Source organism: Trachemys scripta, chromosome 2, assembly GCF_013100865.1.
Source record: "Trachemys scripta elegans isolate TJP31775 chromosome 2, CAS_Tse_1.0, whole genome shotgun sequence".
Lineage (NCBI taxonomy): Eukaryota > Metazoa > Chordata > Testudines > Emydidae > Trachemys > Trachemys scripta.
The window spans coordinates 248,141,248-248,165,665 of record NC_048299.1 but is presented as its reverse complement, the minus strand read 5'-3'; the positions used below and the strand labels follow the sequence as shown (position 1 = coordinate 248,165,665).

The 24,418-nt window shown below is 43.4% G+C and overlaps 1 protein-coding gene across 18 annotated transcripts in view; it reads right to left on the bottom strand.

The window, feature by feature from the left end:
• Positions 1-24,418, bottom strand: part of RIMS2 (regulating synaptic membrane exocytosis 2) — a 767,247-nt gene that overhangs the window by 383,366 nt on the left and 359,463 nt on the right. For all 18 annotated transcript variants that reach the window (XM_034763436.1, XM_034763437.1, XM_034763454.1 and 15 more), the window contains one exon: positions 21,058-21,983. In XM_034763436.1, coding sequence (XP_034619327.1) covers positions 21,058-21,983 — 926 coding nt within the window. The remainder of the gene's footprint in view (positions 1-21,057; positions 21,984-24,418) is intronic.

Below are 24,418 nucleotides of genomic sequence, written 5' to 3'. Positions count from 1 at the left end.
CTGCCTCATTCAGTGCACAGGATGGAGAGTGCTTTATTAATTAGAAGCTAGTCAATATTTTGTTTTCTCCTTATTTATCAATGTATGGCCCTAGGCTTTATTTACTACAAACTATTCAAACCCTGCTACAAAGAAAGAATTATTAATTTTTTCATGGCTTTTTCTATGGCACTCATCACTGAGTGCTTCACAAACATTAGTTAATTTATTTTCATAACACCCATGATATGAGGGCATGATAGTACCCCCACGTAACAGATGGGAAACTGAGGCACAAGATGTATCCACTAATTTTTGGTGGGTTCCCAATTTGAAATACTTATGACCTCATCTTTCAAAGTACTTAGCATTATATAGCACTTTAAATATTCATTCACAGCTACCACAGACTTACGTTCCAGCTGTGAGTGCTCAGCACTTCTGCAAATCAGAGCCCAGGGTGTGACACTGGATACCCAGAAAATGAGGAACACACAATTAGTGACTACCTGTAAAAAGTTTGGTTTGAATGACTTACTTAGCATCATACAGGAACTCTGTGGCAGAGGCAGAGATAAAATCCAATTCTCCAGGACATCAGTTAAATGAGGCCTGGGTCCTACAAATAATAGCCGCCTTCACTACACAACCCTGATTCATCCCCAGAGTATTTCCATAAAATGCACTGGATGAAGCAGGGGTCCTGTGGAAATTTTTTTTATGTGATCATATAATTAAAAACTAAATCATAATTCATACATACAAGGACATTGATTTAAGGATTCATAGGCTACCTTAATTCTGGCATTTCCGTACTTTTACATGCTTGACTTTGCAACCTTAGTACCATTCTTTTAACAAAACAAAAATCTGGTGTGTAATTTCTTATATTTGTAAAAAAGCAGACAAACAACAGATATTCCATCATGGGGCATCATACTGATACCTACATGGCTCAAGCAGCAAACGTGGAACATTTAGATCTACCACACAGACCACTGCCACTTGAGCTAAAGCACTAAGTAATAGTAGTATTATGTTGTCATCCTCTGTGGACCAACAGGAGAGGAGGATAAGACACACACTTTGCCAGTGGATTTCACAGATATTTGCTAACAGCAGAGGAATGGTGAGACATCAGAATCTGGGGTTCCATTCCATGCTCTGAAGGGGATTGTGCTCTAGTGGGCACAGACTCTTTTCCCCATTTCCCTCAAGCTTGACCCTTCTGTTCTGTCCCCTGCAATCTGTCTCTGTCCCAGTTCTGACTCTTCCCCACTCCTGGCTTCTTGTCCCAGTCCTATTTTCTTTGTCTGCCCTGTCCCAGTTTCCATTCCTCAGACTTCTCATCCCAGTCCCCATCTCCTTCCTCAGTCTTCTTATCAGGCCTTGCTGTCCAAGTCCCAGTTGACCCCTCCCCGAACCCAGTCCCCGATCTCCTTGTCCAGCCAATCTCGGTTTCCCTCCTCCTATCTGCTCACCCTCTCTCTCTCTCCTCCCTGCCTCCACTGGCTCCCAGTCTCAGTCACCCTCCCCAGGCTCTTTAGTCTCCCCCCAATCCCATCCCTGGCTCCTCATCTCAGTCTGTTTGCCCAACCACTCCCAGTTCTGTACTTTCCCCCCCATCTCCTTGCCAGTTCTGTCTACCCTCCACCCTCATCCCCATTCCCTCTACTGGTTCCTTTTCCCAACCTCCTTGTCCAGCCAGTCCAATCTCCTAATCTCATTTCAGTGTTCTACCCAGTCAACCAGTTCCCAGTCCCCACATTTCACTCACCAGCTCCCATTCCCAGTCTCCTCCCAAAGCTTCCCAGGCCCAGTCTCTCCTTTCCCCCATTTCCCAGTCCCTCTCACCCACTCAACTAGGTCCAGCCTCCCTGCCCAATCAGTCCTAGCCACTTTGCCCCAGCTCTGAGTCCCAGTCTCCTTGTCCAGCCAATCCCAGGTTCCCTATCTTCATCTCCCAGTTCCCGTTTCTCTCCCCCACTCTCCAGTCCCAATCTCACCAGACTCCTTGTCTCAATCTACTCCCTTTCCTCACCTGGTCTGGCTTTTGTCCCCTCTGCATTCAAATCAGATGGCTTCCTCTTCTATGGTGCAGGGGTGCCAGCAGAGGTGTCACAGGCTATGTCTACACTTATGGAGGCATGTAGAGTACAGACACTGCACATACCCCTAGCATGGGTAAACCAAGTGTAGATGGTGAGTAAAGACACACCAGATCCATAGGGTATATACTCTACAAGGTGCTCTAACCCCCAAGCAGTGCCTCCTGTGTCTGCACTGCTATTTTTAGAAGTGTAGTGTCCCACTGCCTCCTTGCTGCAGGAGTCATTCTCCACCACAAGGGGCTGCCAGAGCCTCTCTCTGCCAGTTACTGCCTCCCTCCTGCCAGAGCCTTTCCCCACTACTGGAGCCTTTCCGTGTGATTGTGAAAAGCTCTGACACCAGTGAGGCAGTGGGACAATACAGTGATATACTTCACTGCGCATGTAGCTACACACTGCAATGCTGGCACAAGCCTGCTTTTCACTATGGTTTGTAACTAGATATACCCTACATGCCACTGCAAGTGTAGAGAAGGCCATAGAGAGCACAAGACAGATAGGCTCCCTGATCTCAGTTTCAGTGCTCAGATCTATAATGGCCCAGAGAAGCTGGGAACATCAATTACAAAGAAAGTCCTGGGGAGTCCCTGTAGCGTTGTGCTAGAGAATGCTCAGTTGCTCTGTGGTGATGGCAAATGTGCAGTGCAGTCGCACATCGGAGCTGTGAGAGGCTGGAGAATGATCAGTGAGGATGCAATCTTCAGAGATTTTAGCTGCTAAAATTGAAGAAGTCGCTAAAATGGAAGAAAGTTTATATTTTGGCCAAATTTGGGTGGATTTTCACCAGGAAAGAAAAACGCACATAGCTGACCCAAAGGCCACCCCCTGCCAAATTTCAAGTCCCTGCTCCAAAGCATGAGGGTGCTAGAGCATTTCAAAGAAACGGTTCCAAACAATTTTTTAACATGAGCAAAAAATACTGTTGACAATTGTGTTTATCTATAAGTAGTAACTAACATATTATTTCAAAGTACTTTTATTTTTATAACTCTGAATAAACAGAAGCAAATCACGCTTGATTCACCACAGCCATGCTGCTAATTCAGTGATTTATACCTGTGGAAAGTGAATGTAAAACACTACCATATCAGGCCAGTGGCATTTCACACTCACATTGCACAAGTGTGAAAGACTATGCAGAAGGCAAGAGGATGGAGAATTGGGTCATAGAATCATAGAATATCAGGGTTGGAAGGGACCTCAGGAGTTCATCTAGTCCAACCCCCTGCTCAAAGCAGAACCAGTTCCCAACTAAATCATCCCAGCCAGGGCTTTGTCAAGCCTGACCTTAAAAACCTCTAAGGAAGGAGATTCCACCATCTCCCTAGGTAACCCATTCCAGTGCTTCACCACCTTCCTAGTGAAAAAGTTTTTCCTAATATCCAATCTAAACCTCCCCCACTGCAACATGAGACTATTACTCCTTGTTCTGTCATCTGGTACCACTGAGAACAGTCTAGATCCATCCTCTTTGGAACCCCCTTTCAGGTAGTTGAAAGCAGCTATCAAATCCTCCCCCCATTCTTCTCTTCTGCAGACTAAACAATCCCAGTTCCCTCAGCCTCTCCTCATAAATCATGTGCTCCAGACCCCTAATCCCGCTGGACTCTTTCCAATTTTTCAACATCCTTCTTGTAGTGTGGGGCCCAAAACTGGACACAGTACTCCAGATGAGGCCTCACCAATGTCGAATAGAGGGGAATGATCACGTCCCTCGATCCGCTGGCAATGCCCCTACTTATACAGCCCAAAATGCCGTTAGCCTTCTTGGCAACAAGGGCACTCATATCCAGATTCTCGTCCACTGTAACCCTTAGGTCCTTTTCTTCAGTTTCCACAGTTTGCTTCTACAGTGTAAAGTTTGCTTTAACTTCTTCAAGATATTTGAACAAAAATGTAACTGGGCTTCCATGAGCCATTTATCCAGAGTAGACCACCCCTAACATTTGTATCCAATAAATTAGGAAAGAAGTATTCTGTAAAAGCAATTATATCAAAAGATTATTTCCTGATAGTTTCATTTCAGTAGCAGACGTGGTTCTCAAGGAACAGTCATACAGTTCTTAACAAAAATTTTGTTTTATGAGCGTTACCGAGGTTAGGAGTGAAAAAATTCTCAGAATTAGTTTGATTCACTCCATGCCAACCATTTTGCTTTATTAATTCTATAGCCAGTGTTTCCAATTTCACCACCAGTGAGGTTACTGAAAGTTGCAGTTTGTCCTAATGTGTTCAGATTTGCTCAAACACACAGCTTATGGAAGACTCATCATTCTCCTTATGCCATGGCCAAAAGATGCTTCTTTCAGTTGTTATTTATTTTGATTTTACACAAACATTGTTTCAGAGTGGCAATAATCTTCCACACATCCACTCCGAGACCTGTGGCTCCATTGTCTTTGTACATTTATATTTTTGCCCATATTGCTTGTAAGTGGTAGTGTAACACCAACAGACACTGGTCATTGGTGGGCGGGCTTGAGCCCGGGACCTCTGAAGCTAAATTCATGAGCCTCTACTGCATGAGCTTTTAGCTAATGTTGTAGAGCAGACTCATTAATCTCTCTCTAAGTGGGCTCAGTGCCACTCTATGGGCCAGAGCACCACACCCAGGAGGCGTGTGGGCTACAGTAGCATTATCTACTAGTTAGCGCAGAGAACTCTGAATAGATCCTGATGGGTTCTATTACTTGCTTTGCCTCCTCTGGCAAGTCACTTAAAAAGGACACCATCAAATTGACATCTAGTCATTTAAAAAAAAAAAAAAGGAGTTAAAAAGCCATTTCAGGCTCTCCACCTGGCTTGATTTCCCGACAATTTTGGTGGATTTACAAGCAAAATTCCTGTTTATAAAATGTGTTTCACTTCTCTGTTGCTGTGTTAAAGGCCCACACAAATAACAGGAAAAAAACTGGCTAATTATAAAGGGAAACTGAAACTGACTATATATAAAGTGCACAAAGTAAACAAATGGAAAAACAGAGAAAAATCTTATTTTTCTCTAATCTCATTTAGGTATAGTAATCTTAGATTATTCTTGCAACAATAGGTTGTAAAATATTTTCAGACAGAAGTTTTATTTTTATGCTGATGGTCTCCCTTTAGCTTCTCTATGCCTCACTTTGCTCCTCTGTAAAATTGATAACATTTACCTATATCATAAAAACTTTTACAAAAAAGTTTTGAAGGCTGTTTATAACTGCAAAGCAGGACCACCACGTCAGTAAAATGCAGTGTAGCCCTTAAGGAAACGTAGCAGAAATTAGAGAGAAGGATTATTGTATCTGCTGCAATAGAGAAGTCTCCACAGAAGATCTGTTTTATTCAGCCTTAGTTATTGTGAATAAATTTGTGAGGATCTTTATTATTGACCAACCTTGGTTCTATGCAAATAGGCATATTTGATCTGAGGCAACTGATTAGATAATTATCCAAAAATAAGCACTTTTCAGAATCTCAAAATATACTTTCCATACTATAAGGAGTGCGGTTTTATATCCTATTAATATAGATTTAGTTCATCAGTCTGAGATTTAGTTGTATATCTTAAGTCATAAACATTCAAGAAACAAATTTCAACTCTCACAATTCAACAATATATTTGTTTGAAAAATTAAATTATACATCTTGCTGTAGTTTGCTTTTTTCAAGTATGTCAGACTGGCAGGGTAAAGCCTCAAGGTCCAGATTTTCAAAAAGGTTTAGCATTCAACATGTTGAGAACATTTGAAAATTTGCCCCTAAATGTACTGAAATGCTAAAATCCCAAGTAATTCTAGAACTCCTGGAATCTGTAGCATCAAAGCATTTCTGTTATTGCTAGTGTATCATCTATCATCTGGTCAGCACACATAGATGGCCCAATGCCACACAATTACTTTTAGAGAGTTGGATGTAAAGGGGCCTTCCTTGTTGTTATAGAAACACCCTGATGTACATAAATATGGTCAAGGAACATGCAGTAAAAAATAGTCATGGAGCATTGTGATGAAACTGCAGTTTGACTCTAATTCATATTATATAACTGATGTCCACATATTCTCGTTTCCAAGTAAACAGATTATATAACTAAAGCCCTCAAAGAGAATCATAATCTAAATGTTCATTATGGCATTTAATGTGCCAGTGGAACTATTTTTAATGACTTTTTCCTTATAAATATTATTGAACTATAAATGTTCATTAAGAATCACTATGCAACTCCAGTCTGGACAAAGTTTCAATGTGGAATTCAAGTTATTTTCCTACCCACATACCCACTAATTTCATATATCTTTATAAATCTACAACAGTCAGTCACTGCATCTTCACACACAGAACACTGCATTAATACAGGTTGTTGGATGAAGTTTTCCATTGACACCAGATTAAAAAGGTAATCCAGGAACTGCGCCACAATGTGCTCTAGAATAACCTGTAAATCTCTGTGCTGGCAAGTGGTGCTCACCATGTACTTGGCAATGAACTATTAAATACAAAATGTAAAGCGATGGAGTCAGATACAGTTGATAGAATGATTACCAATATAACAGCAGATTCCAGCACACATGACAATTCATCAGGTTAATCTGAAGTGTGTAAAGTATTTTCTTAATATTCTCTTAAATGTACAATCCTTGAAGTTGCACCAGTCACATTATTGCCTGAACTAAATGTCTTTATAATGGGACTAAGAAGGAGAGCAATAAGAGAGAGCAAACACAAATTCTGTAGAGGAAAATGAAATACTGAATAGTGCCAAGATCTGAATAAGTAATAGTAAGTGGAAGCACACTGCTATGCAAGTAATGCAAATCTCTCTTTAGGGACCTCAAACAATTTCTTTTATCCTCTCTCTTTAATCTTGTGATAGCTTCAAATACAATGGCCAAACATAATCACCTAATTTTTATGACAAACACAGCACCTGCACTTTATACTCCATACTTCTGGATTTACTGTAATATGACCATTTTACATCAGAAGCTGATAAATTCTATCACAAACACTTCCAGAAATAAAACAAATTATAGCTGTCAAGTGCATTCACCTTTTCAATTTCAAATCGATTTGAAGAAGAGCGCTGCAACTGAGATGATGACTGGATTTACATCTTATTCCACCATAAAATCTCATATGAAGACACCATTTAAGCAAACAAAAACACAAAAGAAGTTAAACAAAAAGACAATGTAATACCAAACAGATTCCTCTCATTCTTGAAGGTGTCTTCATTTGCTCTCTGCAACAGTACACTACCCTGCCCTTAACCTTTCTGTGACAAATAGGATTAGTTCAATAGCATATCAGGAAAAGGTTAGCATATCACATTTAAAATTTCACACTCAGGGGAAACGTCTGTTCTGATGTAGTTGGTGTCTAATACATGTCAAAATATATTTCTCCATGGAAGTTTACAACATAACTGCTAACTACCAGTTTGACAAACTGCAACATCTCAATTTTATCCACACAGATTTGGTAATTCCTTTATGTAATATTTTTTCCCTTTTATTGAAAAAACATTGCAATTACTGCAAGACTCTTGTACTTTACCCTCCAAAATTGGAGTTTTTCTATCAAATGAAAATACTGAACCAGAGTGGAGAAAAAAAGTGTATTGATCATATGAAATATATTATCCTCCCACAAAAAAATCACCAACCCCCCACCCCCCAAAAAAAACATAAAACTGAAATCAAGAAGCACAAGAAATTACTATGAGTATTTCTCTCAGTTGAAAACAAATTTGTAAAAGAAAAACAAAACTTCAAAACATGTACATTTTGTTTTCTTCTGAAGAAAATACTACTGCTGATTACAATATAGGACAAGATTTTCATAAATAGGTGCCATATTAAGACACCTAAAATGTATTGCCTGATTTTCAAAATTACTGAACATCCTGCAGCTCCCTTTGACTGCTGGATACTCAGCACTTTGGGAAAATATTATTTTATTACTTTACAGTAGTTGAAACTGAGTCATGGTTAAGAGATTTCCCCAAGGTCATACAAATAATCTGTGGCAAAGACAGAAATAGAATCCAGATCTCCACACTTCCAGTCCTAGATTTTAACCACTACACCATATTTTCATGTACTGCAGTGTCAGGGTACACAGCATGCAAAGGAGCGTCCCTTCGCAGATGCAAAGCACTCTGCATTTTGGCTCATTGCAAGATTAAGCAAAGATTGAAATTAATTGTTAGTCAGCCTCTTTTAAATTAGTTAATTAAAATGAAAATATACCTTCAAGATTTCTGAGGGCTTTGGATGGGTAAAACAATTATACTGCCTCACATTCCTTCATAATTAATATCTTTAGCACTTAAATGTCCCCGTACTGAGGCACTTGAGACGCTATAAAATTTTCAAAACCACAGGTGCTCAAGACACTGTCTTGCAATTTTCCCTTCTGTTGCAATTCATAGCTTTACATGGATGTTAACCTTGTCGCAAACAACTGAAACAGTAGGCCTGATTCTGAATCTAATTTAAATCAGTGTAAATAAAGAATAACTCCTTTGAAGCTGGTGCTACACAGCATAAGATTTATCTGGCATAAGTACTATGAAAATCAGGCCCATTGTTACTTAAAATTTTGAAGTGAGATCACTGGCAAGTACATTGCCACCAAGAAATAATATTCCATTTTTGCTTCCCACTGTTCAAACAAGGAAAACATTCACTGCTCTTGTAGTAGCACTCAGCAATATAAAGTAATATTTTTTCTCCTGAAGCAATGAGCAACACTATCAGTTTTAAAATTACAAAAATAAATTGTTTCCAAGTGGATATTAGTCTACTGAAAACTAAATATTGCCTGCACTTCACTAGTTGATTTGTTTTAATTTTGCAAATGTAGATAACTGCAATAGAAAATTAGGCCCTAATCAGGGCCAGCTCCAGCTTTTTTGCCGTCCCAAGCGGCGAAGTGGGGAAAAAAAAAAAAAGATAAAGCTGTGATCGGTGGCACTTTGGCGGCAGCTCTACTGCGCTGCTTCATTCTTCGGCGGCAAGTTGGTGGCGGGTCCTTCTCTCCGAAAGGGACTGAGGGACCCGCCGCCGAATTGCTGCCGAAGACACGGACGTGCTGCCCTTTACTGTTGGCCGCCCCAAGCACCTGCTTCCTTCACTGGTGCCTGGAGCAGGCCCTGGCCCTAATTCTGCGGTCAGTTCTGTGCATTTGTGCACCTTTGCATATCCACAGAACCCCATTGACACCAATGTAATGCAATTCACCTCATAACCTTTAGTGAGGTAAGCACTGTTAGTCAAATTTTGGAAATGGGCACAGTGAGGCACTAGTAGGTTAAGTGACTTGTCCAAGGTCACAGTGCAATTCACTGGCAAAGCTAGGAAAAGAACTGAGTCCTGGATTTTTTCCACATGTGTACACCCCCCCCCCCCAAACACACACACGACCACCTGTGTTCTGTAGACTTCAACCAATTTTCTTTTAATAATTAAAATGTTTTCAAAATAGTATGATATAACAATATAGAGACTTCATAGCACAGAAGTATACTTGTGTGCATTTTTTTTTTTATTTGGATTTCTACAATAATAAAAAGGGCACGTATCCAGAGCTCTATGAGACCCCCATACAGTTTAAAAACAAAACTTAAATTAAACAGCAGTCAACCCCCTACAAACTATAAAACACAAACCTCACCTCTGTGACACCCCCACAGCAACCTATGCAAATAGATGCAGCCTCCATTATGCCCTGAGGTAATAATTTCAAACAAAAAAAGACATGGACCATTACAACAGGTGCCTCACCCCAACCTAAGAAGTGTACCCCAACCTAAAGATGCAAGAGATAATAGTCAGTCCATGTCAAAGTCCTCGTTTTTAATTGTCTCACTTCCAGTCCTATCACATCCCAAACACTAGATCCAAAGCATGGCCAGCTACGTGAGTTGAGCCAGTACCGAAGTAGGATAGCTCATGGTCAACATGATGGTGGCCATGAAATCCTTAGCCAATTCTAAGGATTCTTCATCCATGTGGCTGTTGAAGTCATTAAGCACTATCAGCCTCAATCTAGGGTTGCCAGGCGTACAGTTTTCGACCAGAACTCCTGGTCGAAAAGGGACCCTGGCAGTTCCGGTCAGCACAGCTGACCATGCTACTAAAAATCCGGTTCTCAGCAGTGGGACAGGCAGGCTCCGTGCCCAGCTCTGCGTGGCTCCTGGGAAGCAGCCAGCATGTCCTTCCAGCTCCTAGGTGGAGGGGCAGCCATGGGAGCTCAGCGTGCTGCCCCCGCCTGCAGACACCATCTGCAGCGCTGGCTCCACAGCTCCCATTGGCCAGGAACCGCACCCCGAACCTCCTCCAGCACCCCAACCCTCTGTCCCAGCCCTGAGACCCCTCCACATTCCAAACCCTTCGGCCCCAGCCCGGAACCCCCTCCTACACCCAAACCCCACATCCCTAGCCCCACCCCCAGCCAGTGCCCTCACCCTTTCCCCCAGCTCTGAGCCCCCTCCCACACCTTAAACCCCTTATTTCTGGCCCCACCTCAGAGCTCGCACCCCCAACCCAGAACCTGTATCCCCTCTCACACCCCAACCTCCTGCCCCAGCCCAGAGCCTCCTCCTGCACTTCAAACCCCTCATCCCTGGCCCCACGCCAGAGCCCATAACCCCAGCCAGAGCCCTCACACCCTCCCGCACCCCAACCACCTGCCCCAGCCCAGTGAAAATGAGCAAGTCAGCGAGGGTGGGGAAGAGTGAGTGACAGAGGGACGGGGACACAGTGAGTGGGAGCAGGGCTTCGGAAAAGGGATGGGGTGGGGCCTCGGGGAAGGGGCAGAGCAGAGGCGGGGCAAGGTGTTCAGTGTTCTACAATTAGAAAGTTGGCAACCGTAGCTCTGTCCCTTCAATGACACCATGGTAATGAACACAATCAGCTCACTTAGGATTTAGTGGAGCAGAGTGATTAGTATGCCAAAATTTCAATTCCATCCTGGAACACACACACACACGACAAACACACTGTATCCCATCCAAAATTGGATTGGGCACCTCCTGCATTTCAGCTGGATGCAAACAGCAGAGTCATAACTGGCAACAGATGCATCAACAATCAGACCAGCCTATGAAAGGTCTGGTCCCTTGTTCTGAATTACGGTATACTATGGATAGTGGATACTTTATTGGCCAACAATCTTACATTAAACAGCATGACCCTAAGACTGGATTGTTGGTTAACCAATTCCCTGACTTTATGGGAGCTGACTGCAGGTGAAATGGGTGGTATTGAGATTAAAAATCTTGATTCTGGCTTCTGCCAATGGCACCTTTCCTTTCCACCTGTCTTCTCTGATCCACTACCACGGGGATAGAAGGACCCTTATCCCCACTGCCACCCCAACTCTCTGTATCCTCATCATCTGGCAGCTGTAAAACACCTCACACACTACCACACTAGAGCTTATATGCAATGTTACTATAGCATTTAAATGTTAGTTTGATTTCACTATCTGAATTTTTTTAATTCAAAATAGAATATTTGGAACTACAATACATCCTTTATTTGCTTTCATGCATCGAAACATAACTAACAATGTATTTGTACATGCTTTGCCATTATGTGGCTGTTTGTGCGTTATTTTACAATTATTATGAACATCAAAATTAATAAAATGATTTTATTAAAATAATGTGTTATCTTGCTCATTTTAACAAGATAACTATTCATATCACAGAGTGCAAGAAGCAGATGAATACTCACTTTCTTAACGACCACCTTGCTCTTCTGTGGGATCACTATGTGTATGCGATAGGAAACTGAGTGAGTTCTCATATATGGAGTTCCCATTACATTATTTCACTAGAAGGGGTTATGTAGTGATAAGGGACCCTGGCGGCTCCAGTTAGCACTGCCGATGGGCCGTTAAAAGTCCGATTGACCATAGGCCCCGACTCCGTGGGTGCTCCAGGGCTGGACCACCCATGGGGAAAAATTAGTGGGTACTCTACACCCACTGTCAGCCAAGCTCCCCTCACCCCCCACCCCATCTCCTCCCTCCCCTTGAGCGTGCCGCATTCCCACTCCTCCGCCTACCTCCCAGCTCTTCCCTCCACCAAACAGCTGTTTGGCGGCACTTAGGACTTTCCAGGAGGGAAGGGAGGGAGCGGGGATGCAGCGCGCTCAGGTGAGGAGGTGCAGAAGAGGCAGGGCAGGGGAGGGGACTTGGGGGAAGGGGGTGGAATGGGGGTGGTAAGGGACGGGGACTGGGACTTTGGGGAAGGGGTGGAATGTGGGCGGGGCGAGGGCGATGCAGGAGCAGGGTTAGGGGCAGGGGTGGGGGTGGGGTCGAGCACCAACCAGGAACAGTGGAAATCGGCACCTATGTGGTTGGCGGTGCTGCGGGTCCAAGGCAGGCTAGTCCCTACCTGTCCTGCACCCCGGAAGCATCCAGCAGGTCCAGCTCCTAGATGGTGAGGAGCCACAGGTTTTGTGCGATTAGAAAGTTGGCAACCCTATGCCTCCTTGAACAAATGGCAAAGTATTTGGTATATGGAACCCACAGATCTTCCTAGATCCCTGTGAATCTTGGGGGATCTAACAGAGGTTAGCACCAAATACACAGAAGCCCTGTACCACTGCAATGACTCCCAGCCCCTCAAGCCTCTTTAACAGCATGGCCCAATTTCCAAGAGAAGTCACTGCCCTTAGAATGTGTCTCCCCACCCTCGGAGGGTTTTAACATTCTAAGATGGAATCCACTTAAGTTAATGCTGACATAGATAGTTAACATAACTTAGCCTGGGAATAACTTTGAGAGAGGTTGAAATGGAGACTGTCGCAGAGACTGTCCATATCTTGGCCCAGCTCTAACTCCTTCCAGGCACAGATGCTGAGGTCCTCACTTGGGACGATTATGGGAATCATATCTGCAGCAATAGTGGCAGTTCCCATTCCACAGAATGCAAGCTAGGGTGACCAGATCACTGACGGGAAATATCGGGACGCAGGGGGGTGGGGGGGAGAAGGAGGGATATTGGGACGCGCGGGGAGGGGGGGACGGAGCAAAAAAAAAGTAAAAAAAAAAAAAAAAAGCTGTTTTACAGGTGCCGGCCGCGCCGTGGCTGCAGCCCCTCTCCCCCCCCCCGCCCCCAGGGCACATGCGGCACGTCCCGCCGCCCCACGGAGAAGGAGCCGCTGGAGCGAGAGGCACGGACCCCGGCAGCAGCGGGGGAGAGCGGCTCAGGGCCGCGCGAGTGGGCACATAAAATTTATCGGCTGGGAGGGGGACCCCGGCCGGCTCCTCGTCCTGCCCTGTAGGGGGGTAGCGTCCCCGCCTCATGTCAGCATGACCTGCCAGCCGCCACAGGCCAGGTAAGGAACCGAGTCCCCCATCCCCCCGGCTCCTCAGCTGAGCAGCATTCCTCCTCCCCAGGCTTGCCGCTGGAATGCCTGCGCAAGCTTGGAGGGAGGGGGTGGTGGCCGGCTTCCAGTTCCTGTGGCTTGTGAGTACGGGCACCAGGTGGGCAAGGGGGGCTGGCAAGGGGGCTGCTCCCCCAGGAGGGTGACGGGGGGCTCAGCTGAGGAGCCAGGATGAGGGGGGAGAGGGCGACTCGGTTCCTTACCTGGCCTGTGGCAGCCACCGCAACATGCTGGCGTGGGGCGGGGAGCCGGCCGGGGTCCCGTCCAAGCCGATAAACTTTACATGGCCACTCGTGCGGCCCCGAGCCACTCTCTCCTGCCGTTGCTGGGGTCCGGAGCCCCCCACGTCTACCTCCTGGGGGAGCAGCCCCCTTGCCAGCCCCCCTTGCCCGCCCAGTGCCCCTACTCACCAGCTCCAGGAACTGGAAGCCGGCCACCACCCTCTCCCTCCAGGCTTGCCCCGCCATTACAGCTGCAAGCCTGGGAGGGAGGAGGAGTGCCAAATGCATGGGGGAAGAGGCGGGGCCAGGGCGGGGATTTGGGGAGGGAGCCAATGGGGGATGCAGGGGGCGGAATCGGGGGGGGGGGCAAGAGCCCTTCCGGGAGGGCAAAATTGCTTGTTTGTCCAGTTTCCCGACCGCACATTGGTCGGGACGCGGGACAAACAAGCAAATATCGGGACAGTCCCGATAAAATCGGGACGTCTGGTCACCCTAATGCAAGCAGAATGGTCAATTTGTCCCAAAAGCTACTATTAGGGCCTATATTATTTTTTTACAAATGTTACAAATAAATAGTACTACCGTTATATTCTTTTTAGGACTGAACACTGGGGAAGTAGTGAGAGTCTCATTGTTTACTTTGCCACAGTTAATACTGTGACAACTTTTAATTTTATGAACATTGTCTCTCAGGGGCTTGTAACTAGGCTCTAAAAATTGGTGTAATCTTGAGAGCTTTCTTTGGGTTTCTTGCTTTTTAAAACCAACGTAAAGCACACCTAAACATTCACCTTGTTAGAGAGAGAGAAAGTGGATGAGGTAATATCTTTTATTGGACCAACTTCTGTTGGTGAGAGAGACAAGCTTTCTAGCCACACAGAGTTCTTCATTTCTTCATGTTGTGAAAAAAGGAAGCAAAACTTAAAAGCAACATCTACTTTCTGAACAAATTCAAGGAACAAAATATCATCCCCTGAGGTCTTACTATCTATAACCCTCTGACATCCACCTTGTCTCTCTAATATCCTGGGACTAACATGGCTACAGCTACCCTGCATTCACCTTGTTGTAAAACCATGCAATTAAAAAAATAGTTGAAGGTTTAGGATTTTGTTTTTTACAACTCACATATGATTTGATAAGAACACTGACATCTGAGGAATTGTTTTTATCTAACTAGCTAATAGCTTTTGCTCCTGAAATTTAGGGAAAATATAAATGTGTGTAATATTTAGGTTCCAAATACATATTGCTGCTGTACATATTTTAAATCTTTTTTATCTGAAATGGCATATGTATTTCCTATTTAAAGTTCCCATTTAGAACTGCACAGAAGGGAAGTCTGCCCTCCAGATATGGCCTTTTGGCAGCAGACAGTCTGCTACATCATCCCCTCAGGACTGACAGCAGTGTTGAAAAGGCAGGCATGACCTAGCACTCTCACGGACCTGAGATGTGCAGAAAATGAGAGGGAAGGCTTCATGAATCTCAGACCCTGTCCTCAGTTGGATCCCACTGCTCCTGACCTGTCCTCCCAATTAATGGCAGCACCTGACTAGTTCCCATATTCACTCTATGATTTGTTAAAGCCGCAGCGTGGAAGTTGCAGCTTCTTGTGCTGACAGTAACTTAAAAGGCAAATTGCACTGAAATCTCTAATGCCCTGACAGGGAAGTTACTGTATTCAGCAACTTTGTGTTCCCCACAAATCTACCCTACTCTAGTTGAATTAGCCATATCCCACCTGGCAGTAATGTATAGATAGCGGCTAGAGGCAGTGGCGCACTGGTGGAGAATACTACCACCTTTTTCCTGCACATATTCTCTAACTTCTCACCTTCCTCTATACAATTAGGTTACAGTTATGACCCCCTGCCCCAGTCTGGAACTGCCTACCACACCCTAACTCCCTCCCAGACCCCACACCCCAACCCCATCCCCACTCCTACCCCTTGCCCCAGGACAGAACTCTCTCCCACACCCAAACTCCCTCCTGGAGCCCACACCCCCATCCCACACTCCAAACCCCTCACCCCAGCCCTGAGCCCCCTTCCACACTCTGAACTCCTCAGTACCAGCCCGGAGCCCCCTCCTATCCCCCAAACCCTCAGCCCTGGTCCAGAATTGGTTTCAGCCTACCTGCTCTGGACCAAACAGCTATGCAGGAGCAGGCTTAGAGAGACAGTGCATATGTGATGCTGCATCTTCTGGGAGAAGCAAGCCCAAAGGCACCCCAGACCTGGGGCTGGGGACTGATCTAGGGAGCAGGCTGAGGCACGGCCACAGCCAGGTTGGGAGAGTGGCCCAGACCCAGCAGGGGAGCCTTGACCATCCTAGTAACTATAGAGACAGATACCAGACAACGCAGCAGAGACCTTGGTTCATGAAAGATTTTAAATTTTCTTATTTTACCATTTTTGTAATTACTTTTATGAAAAAGGAAGTAGAATGGAATTCTAAAGGAAAGGCTGATGTCCTCGCCTTAATTTATACCATGAAGCTTGATCAGCTTTAAGTTTAAAAGCTCAGGGCGGGGGGCACGACACACAAATGCAATGCCTGGTTTAAGTCATACAATTTACCATTATTTATATAATTTGACATCTTGTTAGAAAGTGAAGCATATTGATAAATCTAACACATACTCTAGTAGTATACATAGACACTATACTTACTTTATTGCCAGAATATTAACATAGATTAAGCTCCATAAAATATGTTTTGTATTTGTATATTCCTTTCCCTCCATTGACTGAGATTAAACCCAATACTGAAAACCAAAGACATTCAATACTCCTTTAAGCACTCATCCTGCAGCCATTACATGCACACAGAGCCAGCCTTTCAGGCCTATGGCTGCAGGTCATAACTGCTTTTCGGCCTACAATGGCAATGCTAATTTTCTCAAAAAAATTAAAAAGTCAGTTTCTAGCCCCTTCCCATATAAGGACTGCCCTGAAAATGTAAAATGACTGAAAGAGCTGGAAGTTTGTCAGTGCAACTTTTCCTAAGGTTTGCGAGTTATTCATGGAATTCACTGGCAGGTGTTTGGGGCCTGCAAAAACTCTCAACCACAGATCACTCAATCTGAGAGGACACTGGAACAATTCATAGATGTAAGAGGCTGCTACAGCAAGCTCTGTCATAGCAAGATTCTGACATCTGAGCAGGTTCTTCTGTTTAGTTGCCAATATTGCCTGGGTTGAAAAGACAGGAAAGCTCAGCAACCCAAGTGATGGCCTTGTGCAGTGGACCAACCATACAACTCTGAGACTGCATTCTAATCCTACTTCTGACATCACCTGCCTCTATGGCCTCAATCAATTCATTTACATGTTCTGCCTTAAGGTCTGATGATCCTTGAACAAAGGGACGTAAAATCCGTCCTAATGGAATGGCTGAGGATTCCCCTGGTGTGGGGGATCCTCAGAGAGCATAAAGCAAGCGTATTTTGTTTGAGCAGCCAAGACATTTGAAAAACTTGCTATTTTAAAAATATTGCAATAGAAGGGATATGTATACACGTGCTTGGGTTTTAGCTAGGTTTTTATGGAGAATTCTCTATGACAGATGCTTGCATAGGATTCTGAGTGAAGGCTTTAAGTCCAACGAGAATGCTTGCTGTTCATGAAAATAATTACTCAAGTAGTATGTGCTATACTGTATGTGAATTAACTCACTCAAGGTCAACTCATAAAACATTTTTTTTTCTCATGGCATTTTTGTAGGAATTAAGTTTCTTTGATAGCCAAGACCTTTTGATTCCAGAGAATTCTAGTATTATCTAGTATTATATCATATTTCCCAAGATGCACTAAGTGCACATTTCATTAATATTTTCATTCTAGACACTAGATTTGGTCATCTCCCTGCTAGATTAAGTCATAAACATTAGGGATGAAATCTTGACTCCACTGAAGTCAATGGGAGTGTTGCTATTGATTTAAAGGGGGCCATGCGTTCACTCTATGAATTTAAATGTAAACCCTACTGTACCTAACTGAATAATTTGATTCTTGGAACCAGAATTTGTGTAAGCCCCAGAGCTAGACTTAGAGGGATGGAACTCTCTGTTTCCCGCTGTAACCTAGCCCTGGTTGCTGCCATCAACATCTGTCAGAGGGTCTACATGTATAAATGTCATTGACTTCATTGGGTAAGTTCAGCTGAGTTATTCAGATCTTTACTGTCATAACTGAGATAAGATTTAGGTCTCAATATCTGTAATGCTATTTGTATTATAAGATTGTATGATTGTCACTCTGTGTGTCAACTCTGAAGTCTAGAATGTCTATTGAGTCAGAGTGAAGCTGCAAGCATGGTTTAGAGATCTTTTTGTTCAAAATATCACAGAGTTCAGTCATCACTGGGCTCTGTGGTCTGTTACTGTCCAGTTTTTAAGTTCTCAGCCCTTTTGGCTTCAAAATTACACCCGTGCAGTGTACAGCTTCAGTAAGCATGCATCTATCATGCCAAGTCCTAGACTATTGTGACATCAAAGGTAACTCAACCAACCACCACCATTACTCTCAGGGCCGGCTCCAGGGTTTTGGCCGCCCCAAGCAGCCAAAAAAAAAAAAAAAAGCCGCGATCGCGATCTGCGGTGGCAATTTGGCAGGAGGTCCTTCGCTCCGAGGCGGAGTGAGGGACCGTCCGCCAAATTGCCGTCAAATACCTGGATGTGCCGCCCCCCTCCGTAGCGGCCGCCCCAAGCACCTGCTTGACAAGCTGGTGCCTGGAGCCGGCCCTGCTTACTCTACAACTAATTTGCAGGCAACAATTGCATTGGTTGTATGAAGGAGACTGCACAGATGGGGGAATTACTTGGCCCAATTGCCACAACTGTGCGACAGCATGGGCTTTCAGCTTCTGGATAATAATAATAATAGCAATAAGTTTCCTGATCTCAACTCACAAAACTGGCTAGATGTTGCTACTCTATAAAAGGCAAACTGGAATGAATGTTGTGGTTTCCTATTCCTAGCAGTTAATATTTTGTACCCTACTATTAAAGAACCCAAAATATTTATGAGCAGTTAGGTGAAGATAAAATTACGACTCTTTGAAATAATATTCATAAAAAGTAAGTTACAAAGTTAATACAACCATTATACTTTATACCAACACAGAAAATGTATGAAGTTAAGTGATATAAATATTAGCTTGATTCTTCTCTTACACTAGTTTTATATTTGTGTATTATATTGGTTTCTGTGGAGTGCCTCCTGTTTACACCAATGTAAGTGAGAGGATCATCAGACCCTCTTTCTACCAAAGACAAAACATCTGCTAGTTTTGGTGGGGATAGAAAAAACAGTCTGTGGAAAGAAAAATGGTAATTTTTTATGCTGGACAATATTTAGCATTATGATCCAAAAGTTGGATATGCAACTTAATAACAGGAATTCTGGCCTAAGTATTCAAAAGTGCCTGTGTGACTTGTGCGTGTGGAACATCTGATGTTCATGTATAAATCTTGTGCAATGTATCTAACTGTCTCTCTAGAGATTTTTGCAACCATTAGTATCCTAACAACTTTTGCACATGCATCCAGTATGGATGAAGTGTCTGTTGGGTTCATGAAAAAATATTCACACAATTTTGAAAATGTAGGTCTGTATATATAATTCTTCATACAGCCAGCTAAATATTTAATTAAAAATACTTGTCTATTTTGAGGTCTTTCCTCCAAGAGCCCTGCAGATTCCCTTTTTCTTCCTTCATAAACTCCTTCATAAACCCTATTCTCAAGACTCCATATTATGGTCATCATACTTCTGACGGAGGGCTGGATCCTTTAAAATATCAAAACTGCTCCTTAATTTTCAATAAATGTTGCTCCTGAACAACACAAATCACTCCTCTTCCTGAGATAAGCGCCGCCCGGGGCCCGCACCCACTCACACACCCCAACCCCCTGTCCCAGCCCTGAGCCCCCTCCCACACCCAAAATCCCTCCCAGAGCCCACACCCCATACCTTCTCCCACACCCCAACCCCCTGCCCTAGCCCTGAGCCCCCTCCCACACTCTGAGCCCCTCGGCCCCAGCCCCAGCCCCGAGCCCACACCCCCAGCTGGAGCCCTCACCCCTCTGTACCTCAACCCCTTGCCCCAGCCCAGATCCCCCTCCTGTACCCCATCTCCCTCAGCCCCAGCCCTGAGCCCACACCCCCATCTGGAGCCCTCACCTCTCCCACACCCCAACCCCTGGCCCCAGCCCGGAGCCCCCTCCCACACTCCAAAACCATTGGCCCCATCCCCCAGCATGGAGCCCCCTTCTGAGCCCCTAACCCTTCATCCCCGGCCCCATTCAGGAACTTGCACTCCCAGCCAGAGCCCTCACCCTCTCCTGCACCCCAACCCCCTACCCCAGTGAAAATGAGCGAGTGAGCAAGGGTGGGGGAGAGCTAGCGATGGAGGGAGGGGGGATGGAGTGAGCATGGGGCAGGGCCTTTGAGAAGGGACAGGGCAGGCATGGAGCCTCGGGAAGGGGTGGGGCAGGGGTGTTCAGTTTTCTGCAATCAGAAAGTTGGCAACCGTAAGCACTACTGAGACTCCCAGTCCAGTTTTGCTGTTCTGATTTTTCATCTGCTTTTTACATCAGCATATTCAAACCATTCTAGTCTGTAATGGGGAAGAAATGTTATTTTTGTAACATTAGATAAATAGAGTCATTTTTGCATGTACCTAACAAACAGACAAATTGACTTCCTGATACACAGGTAGGATAAACATTTCTGCTACAGGAACATAAAATTTGTGTATATGTCTTCTCTGAAGCACAATCCATACCAACCACTAACCTTTACCTCCTCGCCTCTCAGCTAGATAGATTCACTTATTTAACAAACAGGGGTCATATTCTTCCCTTTCTTTCATCTACGCAACCACACCCACTGATATCACTCAGCTTTCACAAGCATAACTGAAGGAAGAATTTGATCCTAAATGTTTTACTGTTTCAGCCAACATCATTAAAAATGTAGCCTTTTGATAGGTTTGTGATTTCATCCAATCATTTGACCAAGAAAATCTTATGTGACAACACAACCCAGATACTTGAAAGAATTAATTGAAAGTTTTCAACAGGCACAGTTGTCCCTGTCAAAAATGAGTAGCATATCCAAATGAATGTATTAACTCTAATGTTCTTCTCCATGTTACCCTTTCTGCAATTTGTCATTAAACATATTTCAAAATAAAAAACAAAGCAAAAAAAAAACAACCCACCATGTGAAACTGAAAACCACATGGGAACAGCTATAGATCACATGATTCAATCAAGTATATTAAATAAGATAAAATACAATGGAATAAACAATGACCCATAATGAATATTGAAATAGTAAAAAAGAAAATAAGTCTTACCTTTTTCACTAACACTTTCACTTTCAATCTCTACATCATCACAGCTCGTATATTCTGGAGTAGAAGCCAATTCTTCTTCTGAGCTGCTCAATGAAACCTGACGCATTTTACCTCCCTTTTTTGTTTTGTGTGGCTTTGGTGGTGGAGGCCTGACTGACTCAGATTGATCTGAGCTGAGTGAATCATTCCTTAACATGGTTTCCATTTTTTCACGTTTAGTTTTCCGTACGGCAGAACTGGGATCCAAATGGTGCTGTTTCCTTAATGAATCAGTGCGCCTCATGTCTGGCCTATCGAGAGGAATTGGACTCCTCCTAGGTGTTGGAGGGCTATGATTTGTTGTCCTCTGACGATTGGGACTTGGTCCCTGAGCCTCTCGAGTTCTTTCCACAGAATATGAACGTTGGTTTTCCATGGCAGCTCTGCGCTCAGAAATAGATCTTTGCCTTGATGGTCGTTCCATCCTCAGCATAGATATCCGGGACTCCTCCAGTTCAGTGTTTGCCAACGAGACATCACTGTGTCTTCGTTCATGGCGTGCTCGGGATACTTCAGCATGGATACGCATTTGTTCCTCATATGGTTGTGGTTTGACAGGATAACGAGCCAAATTAGGATCACTTCGGTATCGTGCCTGGTACTCCTCTTCTCGCCTCTGCCTCTCATATTCCTCTCTGTTCTGCACCTCATCTTCCTCTACAGAATACTCTTTGGAATGTCTGCGACTTCTTCTGTTAGAATCTCTGTAGTCACCAAGTTCAGGTTCTTCATACAGCTGAGACCCACGCTGTGATCGCCTATCTGTATAATCTGATGGTGACCTTGGCATTGCACTGTCTGATGTAGCATGCTGTGAATATTCGTCTCTCTCGTCCCTTTGGTCGTATCTTCTGTTCTGATCTCTTGATACTGATGGGCTTCTTTTCCTAAGTAAACAAAGACAAACAACAGGTAAGAAAATTCTGTCGATAATTCCAATAGCATAAATATATCTGTTACTTTAAATGAATTAAGAAGGTACTGTGGTCTGCAGATTCAAACACAAACATTCCACTGACTTCTTTTCTGATTGCAAGTATGCTTGAACCTCTTTTATTTTTATTTTTTTGAAGAAACTTAATGAGAGTATGCCATGTTGTGTATTTATTGACAGTTCATAATTCACTGAAGCCAAAAACGTTACAAAGAAAAATATTAATGTCATAATAATTAAACATTTTAAAAATAGAATATAAGTACTTACACCACTTCTACAGCATGACAACCATCTTACGAGCTTCTATATTTCCTGGTGTAAATTTCAAGCCAATGAGATTTCACACCTGCCTCAGTAATTTGTTCTAGTGTTCAACTACTCTTACAGTTAGGAAGTTTCTTCCAATAGTTAACCTAAATCTCCCTTTCTGAAATTTAAGCTCATTACTTCTTGTTCTGTTATCAGGGGTAAAGAAGAACAATTTATCACCCTCCTCTGTATAGCAACCTTTTACGTACCTGAAGACTGTTTTGTCCCCGCTCAGTCCTCTCTTCTCCAGTCTAAAGAAATTCATTTTTTTCCAATCTTTCCTTGTAGGCCATGTTTTCTAGACCTTTAATCATTTTTGTTGCTCTCTTCTGGAGTCTCTCCGAATTTATCCACAACTTTACTGAAGAGAGGTACCCATAACTGGATACAATATTCCAGCCGGGGCCTTATTAATGCTGAGTAGCATGGAAGAATTACTTATGCCACTCCTGCTAATACATCCCAGAATTATGTTTGCTTTTTTTGCAACAGTATTATGTTGTTACCCATACTTAGTTTGTGATCCACTCTAATTCCCACATCCTTTTCTGCAATAGTCCTTCCTACACAGTTATTTCCTGTTTCATAATTATTCCTTTCCTACTACAGTATTTTTTATTTTTCCTTATTCAACTTCATCCTATTTATTTCAGACCATTTCTCCAGTTTGTCAGGATCATTTTGAATTTTAATTCTGTCTTTCAAAGTGCTAGGCCATTATCCAAATCATTTATGAAGATATTGAATAGAATCAGACCCAGAACTGATCCCTGTGGGACCCACTCAATATGCCTTCCAGCTTGATTGTGATCTATTGATAACTACTCTCTGAGTGTGGTTTTCCAGCCAGTTGTGCACCCACTTTATAGTAGGTTCATCTAGGCTATATTTATCTAGTTTATGAGAAGGTTATGAGAGGCAGTATCAAAAGCCTTACTAAAGTCAAGATATACCATATCTACCACTTCTCCCCTATCCACAAGGCTTGTTACACTGTCAAAGAGGGATATTAGGTTGGCTTGACATGATTTGTTCTTGACAAATCCATGTTGACTCTTACTTATTACCTTATTTTCTTCGAGGTGCTTACAAATAGATTGTTTGATTATTTGCTCCATTATCTTTCCAGGTACTAAAATTAAGCTGACTGGTCCATAATTCCCTTGGTTGTCCTTATTCCACCTTTTAAAGATAGGTACTATATTTGCCCTTTTCCAGTCCTCAGTTATGTGTCCCATCCTCCATGAGTTCTCAAAGATAACTGCTAATGCTTAGGGATCTCTTCAGCAAGTTCCTTAAGTATTCTGGGATGTATTTCATCAAGCCCTGCCAACTTGAAGACATTTAACTTGTCTTAGAAATTCTTAACTTGTTCCTTCCCTATTTTAGCTTCAGATCCTACCCCATTTACACTGAGGTTCTCTATGTTAGTCATCCGATCAATGCTAATTTTTTAGGTGAAAATGAAACAAAAAAGGCATTTAAAACTTTGGTCATCACTGTGTTTTCTGTTACTGTCTTTCCATCCTCATTTAGTAATGGGCCTACCCTGTTCCTGGTCTTCCTCTTGCTTCCGATGTATTTGTAAAATGCTTTCTTGTTATTCTTTATATCCCTAACTAATTTAATCTCATTTTGTGCTTTTAAATTTTATCCCTACATGCATGGTGTTATTTTTTTATATTCATCCTTTGTAATTTGAACTAGTTTCCATTTCTTGTATGATTTTTTTCTGAGTTTCAGGTCATTGAGGATCTCTTGGTTAAGCCAGGGTGGCCTCTTACCATACTTCCTATCTTTCCTATTCATAGGCATAGTTTGCTCTCGTGCCCTTAATAATGTCGCTCTAAAAAAATTGTCAACTCTCCTGAACTCTTTTTTTCCCTTAGACTTGCTTCCCATGGGATCTTTCCTACCAAGTCTTTGAATTTGCTAAAGCCTGCTTTCTTGAAGTCCATTGTCTTTATTTTGCTAAAACAACAAGGAGTCTGGTGGCACCTTAAAGACTAACAGATTTATTTGGGCATAAGCTTTCGTGAGTAAAAACCTCACTTCTTCGGATGCATAGAGTGAAAG